Source organism: Calidris pugnax, unplaced genomic scaffold (assembly GCF_001431845.1).
Source record: "Calidris pugnax isolate Ruff unplaced genomic scaffold, ASM143184v1 scaffold145, whole genome shotgun sequence".
NCBI classification, from domain to species: domain Eukaryota; kingdom Metazoa; phylum Chordata; class Aves; order Charadriiformes; family Scolopacidae; genus Calidris; species Calidris pugnax.
The window spans coordinates 303,208-323,256 of record NW_015090939.1 but is presented as its reverse complement, the minus strand read 5'-3'; the positions used below and the strand labels follow the sequence as shown (position 1 = coordinate 323,256).

At 49.2% G+C, this 20,049-nt stretch overlaps 1 protein-coding gene across 1 annotated transcript in view; it reads right to left on the bottom strand.

Moving 5' to 3' along the window:
* LOC106893671 (sorting nexin-19-like) overlaps window positions 1-20,049 on the bottom strand; it is a 129,148-nt gene that overhangs the window by 56,254 nt on the left and 52,845 nt on the right. The window contains exon 12 of the mRNA XM_014951838.1: window positions 18,135-18,214. Within this exon, the coding sequence (XP_014807324.1) occupies window positions 18,202-18,214 (13 nt within the window). The 3' untranslated portion in view covers window positions 18,135-18,201. The remainder of the gene's footprint in view (window positions 1-18,134; window positions 18,215-20,049) is intronic.

The following is a 20,049-nucleotide window of genomic DNA, read 5'->3' as shown; positions in this document are numbered from 1 at the left end:
AATTCTTCTGTAACACGTCATTAAAACCCTACGGGGACACTCAAGTGATTACACAAAGCCTGAAACACCCAACACCTTCCAGGAAACCTTCAAGGTGTTTCTTCTTAAACATACTCAACAAATCCCTCGCAACGGAGTGACCTATTGGAGTGTCTGGGTACTAGAGACCCACCGTGGACCTACTGCTGAGTTTTCCACGTGAGTCATACCAAGTAGGTGGCACCAAGGGAACACACATCCTCGCTTCTCCTCAGGTTTGAGATCATAGAATGGTTCAGGTTGGAAGAGATCTGAAAGACCATCAAGTTCCAGCCCCCCTGCCATGGGCAGGGACACCTCCCACTAAACCACATCTGCCCAAATTGCCCCAGTTGAGGGTCCCAACTGGCAGAATGAGGCAGGGAGACCCCATTCCCACCTCTACCATGCCCTGGGAAGTCATCTGGCCACCAACAAGGTACCCAGAGAAATGGAACCTGTCCTAGTCCTGATGCTTTGGATGCTAGTGGGCAACTTCATTGCTTGGGACTGGTCCCAGTTCAAACCCCACATCACTGTGTCCTCACCTAAAAAGCTGCCGTCACCACGAAGCAGAATCATTTTCTCCTGGCAGTGTTCATAAAAAGAGGTTGGTTGCCAGTGGAGGTTGCTCCTATTAAACTGTTGGGGTTGTTCCAGAGCTTCCAGCTGGGACATCAAGTTTGCTACGTGGGGATGGCTTTTACTCAAAACCCTGATGACTGGGCTCCTCATGGAGAAGTTCCACCAGTTCAAAGCTCCCAGAGGAGTCACAGGAGATGGGTAAGGTGCCACCAGGCAGCAAACACCTTCCTTTGTCCCCATTGCTTCCTGAAGGTTCTCATAAGTCTATGGAGGACCCAAAATGCACATATATTCCTGACCTTCACCCCCAAGTCTGTATGAACATGTGGCACACTGAAAAATACCCCCCAACACCATCCCAACCTACTCTGGCAGCTCCTCCAAGTGACAGCAGAGTTTGAAGGCTTCCAAGAGCCCAGTTTATACATCCCAGTGTGATACCTGTCTTTTCACTGAAAAATACCCCCCAACACCATCCCAACCTACTCTGGCAGCTCCTCCAAGTGACAGCAGAGTTTGAAGGCTTCCAAGAGCTCAGTTTATACATCCCAGCGTGATATCTGTCTTTTTGTTTTAATTTTTATTATTTGCAATAGGAAACCACACGCGACCCAGGCCCAGGTCCTCTCCAAACCCTCCCAGGCAGAGCCGTTTTCTGGCCCGTCCTTCTTCCTCCTCCATTCATGCACCTGGTGATTTATGTGCAAAACCTCCTCCGTGACAAATTCTATCTGGAGCTCCTTCCCCACCCAGGAAGGAGGGCATTTCTCCCCTGCGATGGTCACCTCAAACCCTAACCTCATAGCACTGACACACGTATTCCCTCTTCCATCATCCAGAACCTCAGGGATTATGAAACACTTTGGGTTTGAGTGGGTTGTGTTGTGGGTTTTTTTTTTGGTTTCCTTTTTTTTTTTTTTCTTTCCTCAGGCCTGGCAAAATCTCACTTAATAAAGCTTGCTGTTTTGGCAGCAGACCATTAACAACTGTTCTGCGTCTGGTTTTCTCCTGCTCACATCTACCTTCTTGCCTCCAGACCGTGTTTCCCCGAGTCAGAGGAAGGCCCACAACCCAGTGCCAAGAGCCTTCAAGCTGAAGATACACAAGTTGACTCCTTCCCCATCCTCCTATCTGGTTGCCCAGCAGGGAAGGCAATTCAATTGGTTGGGAATAAATCACTCGTAATGGCCATTATGCCTTGACGTTGGACTCGTTTTCTTCTGTGTCACAGCATGTACCTCAGTAAGTAAACATCACACAAACAACTCCATAATTCAAACACTATTTCAAAAGAGTTTCTGGAATCATCACAAGAAACCACAGGTCACAGGGGTAGAGTTTCTTTGCATCCTGGGGGACATCAGGAAGAGGGTGAGCAGCAGGTGGAGGGAGGTCATCCTGCCCCTCTGCTCTGCCCTGGGGAGGCCCCCTCTGGCGCACTGGGACCAGTTCTGGGGTCCCCAGGTCCAGAAGGACAGGGAACTGCTGGAGAGGGGACAGCAGAGGGCCACAAATGATTAAGGGCCTGAAGCATCTCTCTGCTGAGGAAAGGCTGAGGGACTTGGGTCTTTTTAGCCTGGAGAAGAGAAGGCTGAGGGGGGATCTGATCAACACCTATAAATATCTATGATAAATACAAATATTTCTGATAAAACCTAAGAAGCAGCAACAGAAGTGATCCAACAGATGTTTCTCCATGATACTTTTTCCCCAAGGTGATGCTCATCATTAAACCACCACCCAAAAGGCCCACAGAGCAGTCACCCCCCTCACCAGTTTGGCCAGCGTCAGACACCAGTTAACACCCCACTTCCTATTTCGTGCAGGAATCACTGATTTTTTCCATTACTGGAGACCTAAACACTCACACCGTACCGGCTCCCACTCCCTGTCTGTGGCCAGTGATTTTCCATGTTCCACTTCTCAAGTCTTCCCAGACATTGAGATACCATCTGGGTCAAGCTCATACTCCCATGTGCGATGCCAGTTCCTCCCCTGGTTGGCCACCCCTCCACATCCACGTGGTGGCAATTAAAGGGTGACTTCTACTGGGTTTCTCTCTTGCTTCCCCAACCTTCTCCTAAATCACTCTTCCTTTGCCCCCCTCCTCATCCTTTTTCTCCCACTTCAGAGCATCTCTCCAAGGAAAGGCTCCATGAGACTTCTGGGTTAGACTGGTCTTCTCTTTGGCCACCCCTTCTATGTGTGCAGATGTTCTCTTGTGCCAGTAACACACAGATGTCACCTCAGTGCCACCCCAGCTAGCCTTTTTGTACCTCCTGCCTCCACCCCATCATTGCCTTGCTGTGACCCAAGAACCCTTTCTCCTGGAGCCCTCATCCCACCACAACATCTCTCAGATGTTTCCCAAGCCTGGAGATGAAGGCACCCTTCATCCTCCCACTTGTTCACCCCAGGAAAGTCTTCTTCACCCCTCTTGCTTTTCTCTCAACCCCTGGACCTGGACTGTGCTACGTACAGTGCTTCACCTCACAACGCTGATTATTTCCCCACCTGGAAACGGGGACAATTTCACACCTCAAGTGACTCTAAAGGACCAAAACCCCCCAACAACAACAGTATTGGCTCAATGCAACCAGTACAACCACAGTTAGCCAAGTGGAAAAGGGGTACAGCCACAGCCCCAAGGTATTGCAACCATAGAAGAAGCCATCCTACATCTGAGAGGAAGCCGTGGGATTTATTTGTATCGTGTGTCTCCTAAATCACTCTTCCTTTGCCCCCCTCCTCATCCTTTTTCTCCCACTTCAGAGCATCTCTCCAAGGAAAGGCTCCATGAGACTTCTGGGTTAGACTGGTCTTCTCTTTGGCCACCCCTTCTATGTGTGCAGATGTTCTCTTGTGCCAGTAACACACAGATGTCACCTCAGTGCCACCCCAGCTAGCCTTTTTGTACCTCCTGCCTCCACCCCATCATTGCCTTGCTGTGACCCAAGAGCCCTTTCTCCTGAAGCCCTCCTCCCACCACAACATCTCTCAGAGGTTTCCCAAGCCTGGAGATGAAGGCACCCTCCACCCTCCCACTTGTTCACCCCAGGAAAGTCTTCTTCACCCCTTTTGCTTTTCTCTCAGCCCCTGGACCTGGACTGTGCTACGTACAGTGCTTCACCTCACAACGCTGATTATTTCCCCACCTGGAAACAGGGACAATTTCACACCTCAAGTGACTCTAAAGGACCAAAACCCCCCAACAACAACAGTATTGGCTCAATGCAACCAGTACAACCACAGTTAGCCAAGTGGAAAAGGGGTACAGCCACAGCCCCAAGGTATTGCAACCATAGAAGAAGCCATCCTACATCTGAGAGGAAGCCGTGGGATTTATTTGTATCGTGTGATGATGAAATAGCTTCTAATCCAACAGTAACGAAGGAGGATGTTAAGCCACAGCTAGTAAATGAGGTATTTTGAAATCAGCAAGCCCAGAGAGCTTGCATTCGAGATTTAAAAGGGACCTAGCCAAAGAGTGCTAGGGATCATTAATGTTGACTTTTAATAAGTCCTTGGAACACTGAGGCCTGGAAGAAAGCTCATGTTGTGCCAGAGTTTTAAGAGGATAGAAACAGGATGACCCACATAATTATCCACCTGTGACCCTGACTCCTATCCCAGGTGAAATAATGGAACAGCTGTAAAAGAACTTCATTAATAAAGCATTAAAGGAGGGTAACAGCAGATGCCAACAGCTTGGGTTTATAGGAAGCAGATTTGTCACGAAGTTGAGAAATTTTTTTGGAGTTGAATATGTTCCTCAAGCTCGCAGGCTGGATGTAAAAAGAGCACAAAGTTTACACAATTTAAAGCCAACTGAGGCCTTACAAAAACCTCAGCCTTCCCATCCCTGTCGAAGGGCTACCAAAACAGTGACAGAAACCCTGATGCAAGCCAGGAAACTGTGGGGTAAGAGGGGGCAAGCAATCCTTGAGTCACCACCTTCTGCGGAAAGGAGCAATCCCATGAGCAAAGGGAAAGGAGGAGCCATCCCAGGAATTTCCCCAGTGTGGAACATTGTCACTCCCTGCTCTGGATTTCCTCAGCTCAACGCTTCCACTCCCAAAAAGCCCATTTGCCTTCTAGTTTTGTCTTCAGTGCGACATCCACAGGGCATGGATCATTAAAAACTTCATTTAGTTGAAGCCAAATCCATCGCCTGAAGCACAGGCAGGAATATCAGGGATGCTTCCAGGTAGACACCAAAAAGATGTGCCTCTGATGCTCAGAAAGGGCAAGGAGAGCCAGAAGAGAACAATTATCCTACTGGTGAGGGACCAGTAAATTCATGACACATCGTGAAGGCTTTGAGTCCTTGCCCAAGGGTAAGAGGAGAGGTGTGTGTGTGGGGAAAAAAAGTAAAGTTTGTGTCATCTTCCAGGATGAAGCAATGGGTGATGAACAGCCAAACTTCCTAACACTTTTGGGTCCCACACTCCACAAAGGATGTGCTTCATCTCCATCCCTGCCCTGCCTGAGGCTTATGGACAACCCTTCCTGGGAGGTCAGCTCTGGTGTGACCTTTCCAAAGAGGCCAGTTTTCCAACCCCTGGAGCCAAAAAAACCCCCTTTCAGCCACAAAACCCTGTCAACTTCCCCTTGATTTATCCCTGCCAGCTCCAGGTGGAGCAGTGGCCAGTTTTGGGGAAGAATAAGTCATTCTTCACTCTGAAAATCCTCAAACAGCAACGTACATCAGATATCACTCCCCCTCTGCCAAACAGCTGGGCTACCCTGGGCATCCCGGGGACAGGCAGAGAGAGGGTCTGTGAACAATTTCAAAATCCCCCTGATGGTCATTGCTGAGCCTCTATGACTTCATCCCGGTTACTGTTATGTTTTTGGAGAGTCAAGAATAACATTACTCTTCCGTATCTTGTGGTTTTTGGAGGGTGTGAATAAATTCTCTTGCTGTGAGTTATTTAGGTATCAGTAAACCCAACCCAGCAGCGGTGAAGCCGTTGAGCAACGGAGAGGGCCCACGGTGGAGATGTGGCAGGCAAAGACTCATCAGGATGAGACATCAGGAGGTCCTAAGCGTCCAGTCAGAACCATCAAGAAGAATTGCAGATAGTCCTTACAGCCATGATAGGTCTACTCAAAGGAGTTAGCTAAATATAAAACTTGTGATAAATCTGGGACCAGTTGTGGGCTCCCCAGTTCCAGAAGGACAGGGAACTGTTGGAGAGGGGACAGCAGAGGGCTACCAAGATGATGAGAGGCCTGGAGCATCTCCCTTATGAGGAGAGGCTGAGGGACTTCGGTTTAGCACAGGACAAGAGGGAATGGGCACAAACTCAACCATAGGAAATTTCACCTGAACATGAAGAGGAATTTCTTGACTTTGAGGATGGCAGAGCCCTGGAAGAGGCTGCCCAGGGAGGTGGTGGAGTCTCCTTCTCTGGAGACATTCCAAACCCCACCTGGACACGTTCCTGTGCAACCTGCTCTGGCAGGAGGTTGGACTAGATCTCCAGAGGTCCCTTACAACCCCATATAATTCTGTGGAAAAATGTGTTTCTTACTTTCCTATGTTTGGTTTTATATTTTATACACAGGCATGAATACCAAGTGCGCAAAGACACCAAACTGGTGGCCTTTCAGGCCACCAGGAATTAAGTAACCCCCCAGAATTCTTCAGAAAACTGGAGGTCCCTTACAACCCCATATAATTCTGTGAAAAATGTGTTTATTTTCCTTTTCTATGTTTGGTTTCATATTTTATACACAGGCACGAATACCAAGTGCACAAAGACACCAAACTTTTAGTTAAGTAACCCCCCAAAATTCTTCAGAAAACTTATCTTGTTGGCTTACCAACAAGAAAAGCCATGCCTTGTGAAGGACTTGAGCTAGCCTGAGGTTGCCTGCTTGAGCCACAGAGCAGCTAGAAGCTAGTAGTACCACGGCTAGTAGGACATGGCAATCAGGGGACTACAGAACACATTCTGGAGAGCCCAAAAAACGTCAAAGCTAGTTTTGGTCTCTGGTTTCATTCAGCTCATCCCCATATCCGGGCTCTAGTTGCGCATATTTTCACCAACTGTGAATTCTCAGGGTGGAAGAAGCAGGGAAAGCACAAGGAACCACGTAGCCCAAAGACTGAACTCTTCCCAAAAGCAAACTTTTACCTACAGTGGTTATGGCTATTTCTTCCCTCACCTCACCTTGGTTTTTTCATATGTGCTCCTCAGTTGAGCTAAAACCCACAAAAAACACACCAAAAGGCTCCATTTTCCTCAGTGGAGTTTTAAATCCAGCTCAAGAGGAACGAGGCTCCTCCGTGAACAAGTGCAGGAAGAACAGGAGGAGAAGGAGAGACCTCATTTAGGACTATACAAGGGGAAATTGCAAAAAATTACCTAAACCTTTAGGAACATATTTATATTTTGATTTCATGTAATATTACTTCCTGGTTTCCAGCACATATTCCCTGGGCGTCCCCTATCAAATATCAGGCAGTATTAAATCACTGATCCCCGATCCCCGTAGCTCTCAGAAAAACATCTGTACTAATTTGTTGGTTTTCCTTAACACGAGGGCCAGATGAACTCCTCCAGGGCTCAGCCAAGTGAGATCGCTGACAGATGCAGAATAGAAGTGCAAAGATTTTTCCTTTATTAAAAAATAAGGTTCCACACTCCAAGCCCCGAGCTCCTCGCTTTGCCAGAGTGATGAAATGACACGCGGCAACCTTGATCCAACACTGTTGTTGGATACAAAAAAACAGGGTTCTTACCTAATGCTGCTCCACCAGCAAATGGTTTCTGGCAGCAGGGCCAAATTGGCATGGGCCAACAAGGTGAGGGGTCTGGCAACTGGATACAGCCCTTTTTTTTGTTAAAGGTCTCCGAAACGTCCCAAAGGCATAATGTTATTTAAGTTCACTGACCTGTGAACTCCAAAAAAAAAAATCTGGCATCGTGCTCTGCACTTTGACTTCTCAGGACTTGGTTTTCTGATAAACTTCCAACGTGAAACCGCCTTCTCAAGAAGGGCAGCAGATGTGAAGATAAAGCAGCTCTTTGTCCTTGCTCTTCACCACAAGGTACATCAATCCAAGCCACAAGCAAGGGGGGGGATGTTGGAATAAACCACCAAGCCCCAGAGGGATGAGCTTGCACTCTCTGGTGGGCACCCCCTGGCACCTTCTAACTCTTTGCTCCCAAGCACGTGCAGCAAGTTGAACTCATGCTACTGGTGCCCCAGGAAGTTTGTTTTCAAGCAGGAATGAAGAGCAGCAAAGTTTGGTTCACTCCTGTTGATGTTTTGCATCAACAGCCTCCTGCCATGAGGCTGGAACAGGTTGCCCCAAGAAGCTGTGGCTGCCCCATCCCTGGAGGGGTTCAAGGCCAGGTTGGAGGAGGCTTGGAGCAACCTGGGCTGGTGGGAGGGGGTAAAATGGGATGGTCTTGAAGGTTCCTTCCAACCCAAACCTTTCTATGAGTCTATGTCCTCAGCAAGGCGTTCATTAATGGTCGGTCCCTTCCAACCCAAACCTTTCTATGAGCCTACGTCCTCAGCAAGGCATTCATTAATGACCACACAGATGAACATCTCAGCTACTTCAGTTTCCAGCTACTCAGTTGAGTGGTAACTCAGCCTTCCCTTGAAACAAAGAGTCATTTTCCTAGGAAAAGCTCCCTTCCAATTTCTGAGGAAGCCCAAGGGAAGGTGCTGCCTGCACACAAGTACAAGACCTTGGTTTTTCTCCTCATCTGGTAGACTTTGTGATATGGATGCTTCTATTTTTGCAGAAGAACTTAGACACTTCATCCATGGAAGCTGAAGAGGTATCTGAGGGTGGCCTTGCACCCACAGGAATATTAATCCAAGTGCTGTGTAGCTGCCAGGGAAAGACCTACTCGCACATACAACCTTGGACATATATTTAGCCCCCAAAAGACTCATATTTCTGCACAGAAAGGGCTTCACCAACTCTGGAGGCTCAGGAAAGCATTTCCCCTGGCAGGAAATTCCCCCCAGTGACGACAACCAAGGCAAAATGCAGGAAAAAAAAAACAAAATGCAGAAAAAAACCCAAACCACCCAAAACCAGGTGCCTCCTCCACCAGAAGGCTGAGGACACATCCCAGGCAGGGGCACTGGTCAGACCATTGACAGCCCGTCTCTGCTTTCAATAAACTTTTACAGCCTGTCAATGCGCTGAATCCTACACAATAAAACTTGGGTCATAAAAAAAAAAAGCAACATTGCAGTGCCAGTGTCTTTTTCTTTTTTTTCCCTCTTTTTAATTTGAGGACAGCTGGGAGGAACTGATTCAGGGGCCAAGTTCATAAGATGTTTTTGTTGTGGGTTTTTTTTTTCCCTTTAAAAAACTCAACACAACAAAACACAAGACAAAAAACAACAAAACTCAAAACTTTAAATTACAATGGGAATTTTCAGAGCCCCCTTCTGGGGAGAGGAGCCATTTTCAAAAGTGACTTCATTTCCAGAGCTGGCTTTCCTCCCAGCATTTGAACAAGCAAAAGGAAAGGAAAGTTCAGAAAGTAGATAGGTTTCAAGTTTGGCTTAATTGGTTTCAAGTTGAACACAAATAAACCAGCCCTTTAAGGTTCCAGGCAAATTCTAGGGTGGTTCAGCTTCTCAGGAGCTTCACCTCCAGGATCAAGAGGGATGATCCTGCACAGAATCACCTTCTATAGACAAATTAATGCAGAAACCTGGCACAGACAAGGAACCTGAAAACCCTCAATCTGTAGATTTAACCCTGCAGAGCTTTTGCACGGACTTTTACAAGGAGCCAAGGTCTGAAACCCTGGGTTTGCACCCACTCCTGGGTACACCAGTCATGAAGGATCACATTTAGGCAGCTTAAATCCCTCCCAAGTCCCTGCACCTCATGAAATGGAGATCGAGGGGCTTTTAAAAGCCATTAGGACCCCAGTAAAGCACCAAGTGGAGATAGAGGGACCAAGGAGGGCATCTCACAGGCTCTTTATTCCCTACCTTCAAGAGGCAGATAACATTGTTTTCTTAAGGAAGAAGGTTAGGAAGATAAATAAGCTGCCAGTGGTGGGTGAATAAGCTCCACAGCTCTCAGGATCCACAGCCCAATTCCCAGTCCCACCTCTGGTTGTTCCTAATGCCTGGTTATCAGGCAGAGTTTTCCCTGGGAGGAGCAGGGCTTTGATAAAGCTCCTGCAGAAACCTCTGAGTAAGCAAGAGGAATTTTCCCCCGTTGGCCTCCTCCGGGCTGTCAGTCACCCCTGGCTTTGCTGGGAGTAATCCATGAAGCTGGAAATCCCGTGTCCCAGCATGTGGCTAAAGGAAAGGGGGGGGGATGCAGGCAGGGAGGGTGCAAACAGCTGGATCCGTAGCCAGATGTTCTCCACCGCAGCAGAGTGAGCGATGGGGTCTCTCCCCAAGATGTCAGCTTTCACTAGTGTTTTAGGAAAGATAAGTCACTAATGACCCCTTGTTTAAATGATTCTTGGCAGGGAGAACCACACAGAGGTCCTTTATGAAGAGTTGCTCTTTATCTGTCAGAATAGCAGCGCCAGTTAATTTTATTTAATTTTTTTTTTTTCCATTTCCATGCTATATGTTGTCTCTGGGGTGGGAAGAGCTGCTTTCCAAGTCTTCTAGACTAGATGTTAGTGTCAAAGACATGATGGACTGCCTGCTGGAGTCTCCTAATATCACCTCTTCCATTGCTAAGCACTTCTCTCTCTGGTGAAAGGTGGGGGATTGACAGCAATCAGTTTGAGGAGCCCACAGGAGAGGTGAGGAAAGCTGCTCTGCTCCACCCTGACACAGAGGGACCAGCTCAGACCCAACACCATGCTATATGTTGTCTCTGGGGTGGGAGGAGCTGCTTTCCAAGTCTTCTAGACTAGATGTTAGCGTCAAAGACGTGATGGACTGCCTGCTGGAGTCTCCTAATGTCACCTCTTCCATTCCTAAGCACTCCTCTCTCTAGTGAAAGGTGGGGGATTGACAGCAATCAGTTTGAAAAGCCCACAGGAGAGGTGAGGAACACTTCTCCATGTTAGCGTCAAAGACGTGATGGACTGCCTGCTGGAGTCTCCTAATATCACCTCTTCCATTGCTAAGCACTCGTGATGGACTGCCTGCTGGAGTCTCCTAATGTCACCTCTTCCATTCCTAAGCACTTCTCTCTCTCTGGTGAAAGGTGGGGGATTGACAGCAATCAGTTTGAAGAGCCCACAGGAGAGTTGAGGAACACTTCTCCGCTCCACCATGACACAGAGGGACCAGCTCAGACCAACACCACCACCTGGAGACCCATCCCAGAAGGATGGAGGGTTGGGGTTAATCATTCCTACTGATGGGTGGCCTCTGGTCAGGCTGGTTTCCAGCAGGATCCCAAGCAGCAGCTCTTGGGAGAGTCCTGCTAGGGATCAGGCTGGCCAGAAAGCAAATTAAATGACATAATTAATGCCTATTCTCCATGTGGGACCACCAGAAAAAGCAAACACAAGAAGCCAGACCCTGGTGACAAACTCCCAACTTTGATGACTTCAGAAGTCACTCAGTTTTGCTCTCCTTGTTACCCTCCATGTCCTGTACCTCTTTGGACTCCAGCCTCCAAGTGCACAAGCTTTTGCATGGCAAGAAACCCAACTTTCACGCTTCTTGACCCAAAATAAGTACTTAGATGTTAGTAGATAGGCATTTCCAACTGCCAGATGCCTTCATAAGGAGCACAGGAGGTCGCAAGGAGGCCATTGGCAAAGTCACAGCAAAAGGACACCGTAACTGCAGTGGGAAGAGCTGATTCTGGAGAATCTGGATCTAAGCCCCTCCTGTGTGACCTCAAAAAGGTCACTTCTCCTCCCCATCTCCATGGGGATGGTCAGCCAGGCTGCCCTACCAAGTTCTGAGAGTTAACTAGTGCCTGTAGAACTCAGCTGACAGGTACTATGTAACTGGAACCTCTGTTATATCCTTCCACCATCCCTTTTGCCAAAAATCTGCCTTTGTGGAGAAAATCCAGACCCCAAATACATTATTAAGCGAGGATGCCTGACAGTAGTTCAGCTACGAGATGTTAAATAGCAGTAATAATGAAGCAATACTCAGCCTTTGAGGATGCTGTACATCTTCAAAGCACTTCACCCAAACATTAACTGATTGCACCCAAAATAAATCACTCGCAGCTGTTGGAGATCCATGAAGTTTTCAGAAGAAATGGATGGAAGGCCATCCATCCTGGATCATACAGGGCTTGCACGTGCTACAGCGTGATCAAGAGCTCAAAGGAAAGAGCTTGCAGGGAGTTCAGCTTTTAGTGCCCCTCTGTACACCTCAAAGTATGCCTTATCCTGCTTTTTTCTCCTCTCAACCACAGAAGAAAGTTGTGACGGCGCCAGAGCCTTGTTCAAAGTTCAATGTCACACCATTAAAGCTCCTATTTCAACTTAATCTTCGCAGAAATAGCTGCGTGCCAGGCAGCTTAAGGCATCTAAGGTGTTTATAGCCACAACCCGGAGAACATTGACCTGGCTGCCCTGTAGCAAACACCACAAAAGCTCATCCAACAACCCCTTTTCCACTCACCTGTCTTAATTTAAGATGGGCCTCACTACTGCAATCCCACATCGTGTTGGAGAACTAAGGCTGCCTCCACCCAAACACTTTGGATCCAGGGCTTATAAAAGCATCACATCCCTCTCCTCCGCCCATGTAGAATCATGGAGTGGGTTTGGGCTGGAAGGGATCTTAAAAATCATCAAATTCCACCCCCTGCCCTGGGCAGGGACACCTCCCACCACACCAGGTTGCTCCAAGCCCCCTCCAACCTGCCCTTCAACCCCTCCAGGGATGGGGCAGCCACAGCTTCTCTACTCTGAGGGTGGTGAGACCCCGAAACAAAGAATTTTTCCTAATATCTCATCTCAATCTCCCCTCTTTCAGTGTCCAACCCTTCCCCCTCCTTCTAGGGCTCATCAAAAGTCCCTCCCCAGCTTTCCTGGAGCCCCTTGAGGGACTGGAAGGGGCTCTAAGGTCTCCTCAGAGCCTTCTCTTCTCCAGGCTGGAGATCTCCCACCCCCCCAAAGCAGGCAGCTGGGAAAAAGCTATTTTCAGGTGCAGAGAAAAAAAAGCAGGAAAAAAAGCAGCAAGGGCACTCGCATCAAAATAAACCCAGGAGAAGTATTATTTCCCCACACAATTCTTGGCTGGCTTTCCAAGGCTGGAGTCAATTCCTGGGCTGTTCCCTGCCAGAGCACAGCATCTGCCCGGAGAGATGCCTGGAAAGACACGAGCCAGGGGTTGGGAGGGGGGGGTTGGGGGTAGACCTGGCATCTGAAATAGCCATTAAGGTATAAAAGGTTGTTTGTTCAGAGCTGCATTTACAGCTCAGGGTTTGAACACTGCCACCACCCCGTGTTGGTTGAGGGGGGGTGGAGGGGGGTAGACCTGGCATCTGAAATAGCCATTAAGGTATAAAAGGTTGTTTGTTCAGAGCTGCATTTACAGCTCAGGGTTTGAACACTGCCACCGCCCCGTGTTCTCCACTGACCCACTTTGTGGTTTGCCTGAGATCTCCTCCAGGTCCCAGGGAGCAGGAGAAAACAAGCCCTTGAGAAGCCCCCAAAACACAACCACCAATTTAACACCCCTTCACCGCGGCGTTTTTCATCTGTTTAAGTCCATCCCTTCCAAAAGCCACACAGCCCCGAGCAGCAGGAACACCTGGATCTCAAATCACAGCGGGAGGGCAGCACATCAGGGCAGATGTGCTGGAGCACGGCGGTAGGGAGGAGGTCCAAAGGGTTGGAGCACGTCCCAGGCTCAGGGTGGAGTGGAGAGAGCATCATCCCTGATAAAACCTGCAGCAACCAGCATGAATCCGAACTGAGAGGTCCAGCAGAACCTCCTTTGGGACAGAAGAGGAGGGTCACCATGGAAAGAGCAGGCAAGAGGCAGGTTCAGGAATGACAGACACCTCCCAGTGCCACACTGGGCAAACCAAGAGCTTTCCAGATGCCCATGGTGAAGATGAAGGGAGAGGAGTCAACCTTGCATCTCCACAGGATTGCAGCAGGACCTCCTATCACAAACCAGAGAAGTCCAGGCTTGCTCAGAAGGGGGAAACAGCAGAAGATACATCCACACAACCCACATCTAGAGGAAAGAAGAGCAGCCCCTCATTTCCTGGAGTATTAAAGCTCAGGGCAGGCAGAGTCTCACAGGAGATTTGGTTTCAGCCACATACTGGAGATCATCCTGCCATACATCATCAGCATCTCCAGAGAATCCCAAGGTGACCACATCTAAAATGAAGCCTCCCATACCCTGCAGCAAAGCCAACAGGCCCTCAGTAACGGAGACAGCATCCTATTAAAGATGAGCTTTTTAAAAGCAGTAGCCTGGGATACTTTGCCAAACCCTTTGTGCTAGAGGAGAAGACCTCAAAATATCCTCAAGACATCACACCAGCTGCCTGGGATACTTTGCCAAACCCTTTGTGCTGGAGGAGAACACCTCAAAATATCCTCAAAACATCACACCAGCTTGATGGGGAGAGACTCTTGATGAGGGAGGGGAGCCATAGGAGGAGGGGGAAGGGTTTGACCCTGAAAGAGGGGAGATGGAGGTGAGATGTGGGGAAGAACTTCTTTGCTGGGAGGATGGGGAGACCCTGGAATAGACGCTGTGGTTGCCCCATCCCTGGAGGGGTTCAAGGGCAGGTTGGAGGGGGCTTGGAGCAACCTGGTCTGGTGGGAAGTGTCCCTGCCCAGGGCAGGGGGTGGGACTGGATGGTCTTTAAGGTCCCTTCCAGCCCATACCATTCGGGACTGGATGGTCTTTAAGGTCCCTTCCAGACCATACCATTCTATCATAGAATAATTCAGGTTGGAAAAGACCCTTGGGATCATCAAGTCCAACCATCTACCCTACTCTGCAAAGTTCTCCTCTACACCCTATGACTCTATGATAACTACTCTACAAAGTTCTCCCCTACACCCTATGACTCTGTGATATTAGCTATGGTCTGATATCAAGGGGCAGTACAAGAATGCTTTTGGACTCAGTCAAAAGAAACATCTTTAGATGCAGCTCTGTCATTTAGGACCTGCAGCATAAAACATAAGCAGGGCTGTCAGCGGGTCACGTCACTGATGTCTGAAAATACAGCTTAAAAAAAAAATATATATCTCTGTGTGGGGCAGATGAGTAGAAAGAGCCAAGAGCTGCTGCAAACAGTGCTGGAGCACGTTGGCAGAGCTACATGTGAGTTCCCAGGTTGGTGTGAGCCCCGGGTCAGGTTTGAGATGCCTCTTGGGACCATCCCTCAACCCCAAACGCTGCACCCGCACGGTCCAGGGAGGAGGAGAAGCCAGAGGAGCAAAGCACACACAGCACCTGCTCGGGCTGTGCCTGGATCCAGTCAACCCTGGCAGCCTCTCACTTGAGAAAGAAGGGAAAAAAAAAAGAAAAGCCACCACAAATACAGTTTCTCTCATCCAAAAACCTCTCTCCTTCCCTCTCTGAGCTCATTGATGGCTCGGGCTCCGGGACAGCTGCCGGGTTGCCAAGTCTTCTCCCCCCACCACCACCAGCAACACGATCAGGATGATAGCTGGGCCAGCTGTGAGAAATCACTGCAGGACTCAAAACAACTCCAAACCAAGGCGGGTGGGGGCAGGGGGGGTGGGAAAATAAACCAGCAGAAAGCCCCTCAAACTCCTTTTCCCCCTGCCTGGACACCACGGTCTCATCGTTACCACCAACCTTAAATCGCCAAGTGAGCCCTGGGCCAAAGTGACAGCTCATTAAGAATATTTTTTTAAATACTCTGGGTGGGGACAAGGGAGCCCAGGGAACAGGGACCAGGAAGAGGATTTTTTTTCACACCTAGTGATGGTCTTGAACAGGGCTCAGGTCAATGGAAGCAACCTTGATCCTGACTGGGACCAGCTGGCTCCAGCTTAAAGTCCATCCTACCCCCTTCTCCAGGCATCAGCTGAAGCTGAGGGTGCTGCAGGAAGGTGGGCTGTGCACCCAGAGGACCTGCTGCTACAGGGGGGGTCATTTCACTGAATTTTTTAGAGTTGGAAGGGACCATAGAGATCATCTAGTCCAACTCCCAGATCATATATGTTTCTCTATAGGCTCTGCCTCTAGGAGTCACCCAACTCAACAACCTCAAGCTTAACTCCAAGGCAGAACCCCCCCTCTACAAAAAAACCCCATCACCAAACCTTAAAATACCAGGAGTTCCTGTCTCCTGCAACTCCAAACTCATTTGAAAACACCATTTTGTTCAAATTAGAGCACATTAAAGCAGACTATTAATAATGCTCCATCTGTGTTTATGGGAAGTGTGTTGTCTTCCACAGGGGTTACACGGTGTCCTCAGCTGACACTGAACACCAAAGGGACATGGAGAGGGTGGAGAGGAGCAGGATGGCTGCTCCCTGAACACACGGGGAGCCAGAACAACAGGAACTCAACAGCTCTGCAAGAAAAATGGGATTTTGAGATACAAATCCCCACAGGACCCCCACTGAGAGCAACTCCAACCTGTTCTCCCCAAGGCAGGTCTTCCCAGCCCCTCTCTTCTCAGCAGGCAGGATGGGGCTGCTGATTCCAATCTGAAGCCATCACCAGGGGGTAATATTTTTATTCTGCCACTTATCCCCTGCCCTCTGGCTGGCAGGGGCTGGCTCAGGGACCTTCTCTCCCTCGACACCCCACAGGGCCCAACCCAAGACACAATTTCCCCAGCCTGGAAATTTCCCCTCAAGGTTTTAGGGTGCTTCTCTGCCTCTGGGGTGGGAAGGGGGCCAAGTTGAGGTGCCACTCTTTGTGCCACCAGCCCCACAGGTGCCCAGATATATCCTGAGCCCCAGGACTCTTAAGAAATGCCCCCACACCCCCTCGATGCTGTGCTATCTCCATAGGAATAGCAGATCCCTGCTCTCCTTAGCTTTGCTGCAAGCACGTCGGGTGAAACCAAGCCAGAGGTTGTGCTCCCTGTTACGAAGCTGGAAATGAAGTTGCAAGAAGTAGGGAAAAAAAACGCAAACCCAGAGTCCAGACACAGTTCTAGGCTGTGCCTGTCATCGAGATGCCTCCAGAGCTGTTTCCACCATCATCCCCCCAACGCACAGCGGCGTTTCTGTTCCAGAGCCTTCCTCCAGCACTGAAACCTCCCCTTCTTTATTCCCCTTTTCAGGGGGGGAGCAAATTAACCCCAGTGTGTGGCCCAAAACACCCTGGCTGCACATTAAACACCCTGTTTCTTGGGGGAGAGGAGAGGGACAAGGAGAGTCTTGGCTCTTCGGAAGGAGCAATCGCTGCACACGCATTTCAGCAAACCCATGGGCTCCCACGTCCTCTCAGCACATTAGGAAACAGCTGACTCCTTACTTAGGAGAGAGCCTGCTCCAGCTGAACTCCTCCCTTCCTGTCCTCTGCCTTCCAAAAAAGCTGGGCTCTCCCTTTGGAGGAGCCTCTCACCTACAGCAAAGGCTCCGGCAAAGAGAGCTGGCCCAAAAATTTGGCTTATTTTGGTGAGAACAGGAGCTGCTACAACCTTTTTCTCCTGCGTTTGCTTTTCCTCACCAGGGCTCCAGCAGAAGCATCCTGACAGCAGTTTGCTCTCCTTATTTCATCCCCAGTTCCCTTCTCCCACCACAAACTCTTCCAGGTGCCACAACACAAGCGTGTTCCTGCCTAAAAAAAAGCTCCTGCTGGGCAAGTGCCTTTTTTTCTCTTCCATTTCTTTATCCTCTGAGCCCTGACTGCATGCCCAGCAGATGGGACAGATGTGCAGGCTGCTGCAAGCCCAGGGTGCCCTGTGGGACAGCAATCACAGGATGAGGTAAGGCAGGAGGAGGGATGGAGGAGAGGACAGCTGCGTGGCTGTTCCCAGGCTCTGGAGCAAGTTAATTGATAAATACCAGAGTTGGACCTGAAGGAAAGCTGGGCATTCACAGCCAAAAAAAATTAAAGAAATGAAAAAAAAAAAGCCCAACTGCTTTGGAAGAAGCTTTTTGTTGCACAACCTCCACGCAAGGCACTCACTGTACTCCAGGAGCAAGAGGCAAATGGGGATAAACCATCACCCACCCCCTCACTCAGGCTCGAGCACAGCTCAGCACAGGCCTCCAGCTTCCCACCTACCAAAAAAAAAAGCCTCCAAAAAGCCAAAATTGCAGTTTATCCTCCAGGGAACGCAGAGTAAGAAGCAGCAAGATCTCAGCCTCCCTCAGGGCTCAGAGAAGTCGAAGGCACACACCACCCTGTGCAGCCAGTTTCTGCAACTCCCAGGGCTCGACAGCCTGAGGAACCTCAGGGGAGAGGCAGCAACGAGGAGGACATCAATCATTCTTTCCAAAGCAACACATTAAACACACAAAACAACTGCTAGGTAAATAAAAACAGCAAACCCTTTAGCTCCAAGCTTCACAACAGTCAACAAAACAACCTTGAGCTTCTCTGGACGCCTACAGTTGACAAGTCATTAAAAGAAAAGTCCACTTGGTTCCCACCATCCCATAAGTTCAAGCAAATCCTACCTTATCACACGTCCAGCAGCTCAGGACTTCCTCTGCTGCCATGTAGTAGCTCAGGATGCTCTGACTGTTACAGAAAAGACCTGGAAATGCAGAAAAAAGAAGGTATGAGCCTTCAGAAAAATCAAGATGTAACACACTCAACATCCTCCTTGCTGCTTCTCAAATCTTTAACCTCCAAGGTCACTGCAAGCTCCTTACCACAAAGAGGACCTCAAACACACCAAGAGAGTTGCCTTTCTCATCCTCTCCCTAGAAAACCCAGCCTCAACTGAACCTCATTTATAGGAACTCCTTACCCTCTCCCCCCTGCCAGGACAGGTTAATTGGAGTCAGGAGGTTGCCCTCCTTCTCTTCTCCAGGTGGGACCGTTTATTTTATTAGCCCTTTTCCTCCTCCTTGTGTCCCAAAACAGCCACAGGTGGCCCAGGGAACTGCCTTTTAGGTGCACTTTAAAGCCTCTGATCCTGGAAGGCCTGTATTTTTCTGCCTGAGCCTTCAGAAAAATCAAGATGTAACACACTCAACATCCTCCTTGCTGCTTCTCAAATCTTTAACCTCCAAGGTCACTGCAAGCTCCTTACCACAAAGAGGACCTCAAACACACCAAGAGAGTTGCCTTTCTCATCCTCTCCCTAGAAAACCCAGCCTCAACTGAACCTCATTTATAGGAACTCCTTACCCTCTCCCCCCTGCCAGGACAGGTTAATTGGAGTCAGGAGGTTGCCCTCCTTCTCTTCTCCAGGTGGGACCGTTTATTTTATTAGCCCTTTTCCTCCTCCTTGTGTCCCAAAACAGCCACAGGTGGCCCAGGGAACTGCCTTTTAGGTGCACTTTAAAGCCTCTGATCCTGGAAGGCCTGGGAAGGCCTGTATTTTTCTGCTTTTATCAAAAAAAGCTTCACAAGGCTTAAAGAAAACACAATTTCCAACTCTAAAATTCAGTGAAATTCAGTGAAATTCCTTCCCCAACGCACCAGCTTCGGCTTTGCCCAGCAAAGGGGGACACACGACTCCGATTTTTTTTTTATCAGAGTGGCCATCGTGCCCCTGGAAGCACACAAGGCCTCAGGCTTCCCTTGGGTGTGCCAACACCTCCACGAAAATCACACCTCGATTTCAAACAAATGAGAGAAAAGTAAATAAATTACTGCCGCGCACTCCCGGGGAACACAGACACCCAGCCTGTGTGTGTCAGCACACGCGTGTGCACGCACACGTGCACACAAAATACACGTGTGCACACCCCCTTGTGTGCAAAATTATCTGCTTTTTCCCTTCCTATTTGGCTTGGCTGCACAGCCTGCTCTGGGCGGGCTGGGCCAGGAGATATCCAGGCGAAGATAAACACCAGACAGCTGCTGGGAGCCAGAGATATTTCGGTGATTAACAGCTGTGTGGGGCTACACAACAGAACCCACCCCCTCACCCCCCTTCTCCGACCCCTTCCATCCCTCCAGAACAAGCTGTTTCCTTTCAGATTTCTCTTTGGCAGGCGAGGGCTGGAAACCATCAAAGGGGAGATGCTCGGCGAAAGGCGCAGGTGGGAAACCCGGCGAGGAGAAGGTGGTTGCCCCAAATCCTGTCCCAGAGATCAACTGGATGATCTTGAAGGTCCCTCCCCACCCAAACCACTCTGTGATTCCATGATAAAGATCATTTCCAAAGAGCACCAGGCAATTCCCAGTCTGCTGCTCTGAATTTCCCAGTTAAGACCAGGGAGCTGTGGCTGCTGAATGGGAATCCACCCCGAGCAGCAGCAGCCTGGGACACCTCACACACACACACACACACACACACAAAAACACACAACCGTGGAGCTGAGGACGTTTTGATGGAGGAAAAGGGGCGAAAAGTGGGAAGTTGCTCACAACGCGACTGTAAAAACAAAGTCTGGGGATTAGTTAATAACGTGTGGT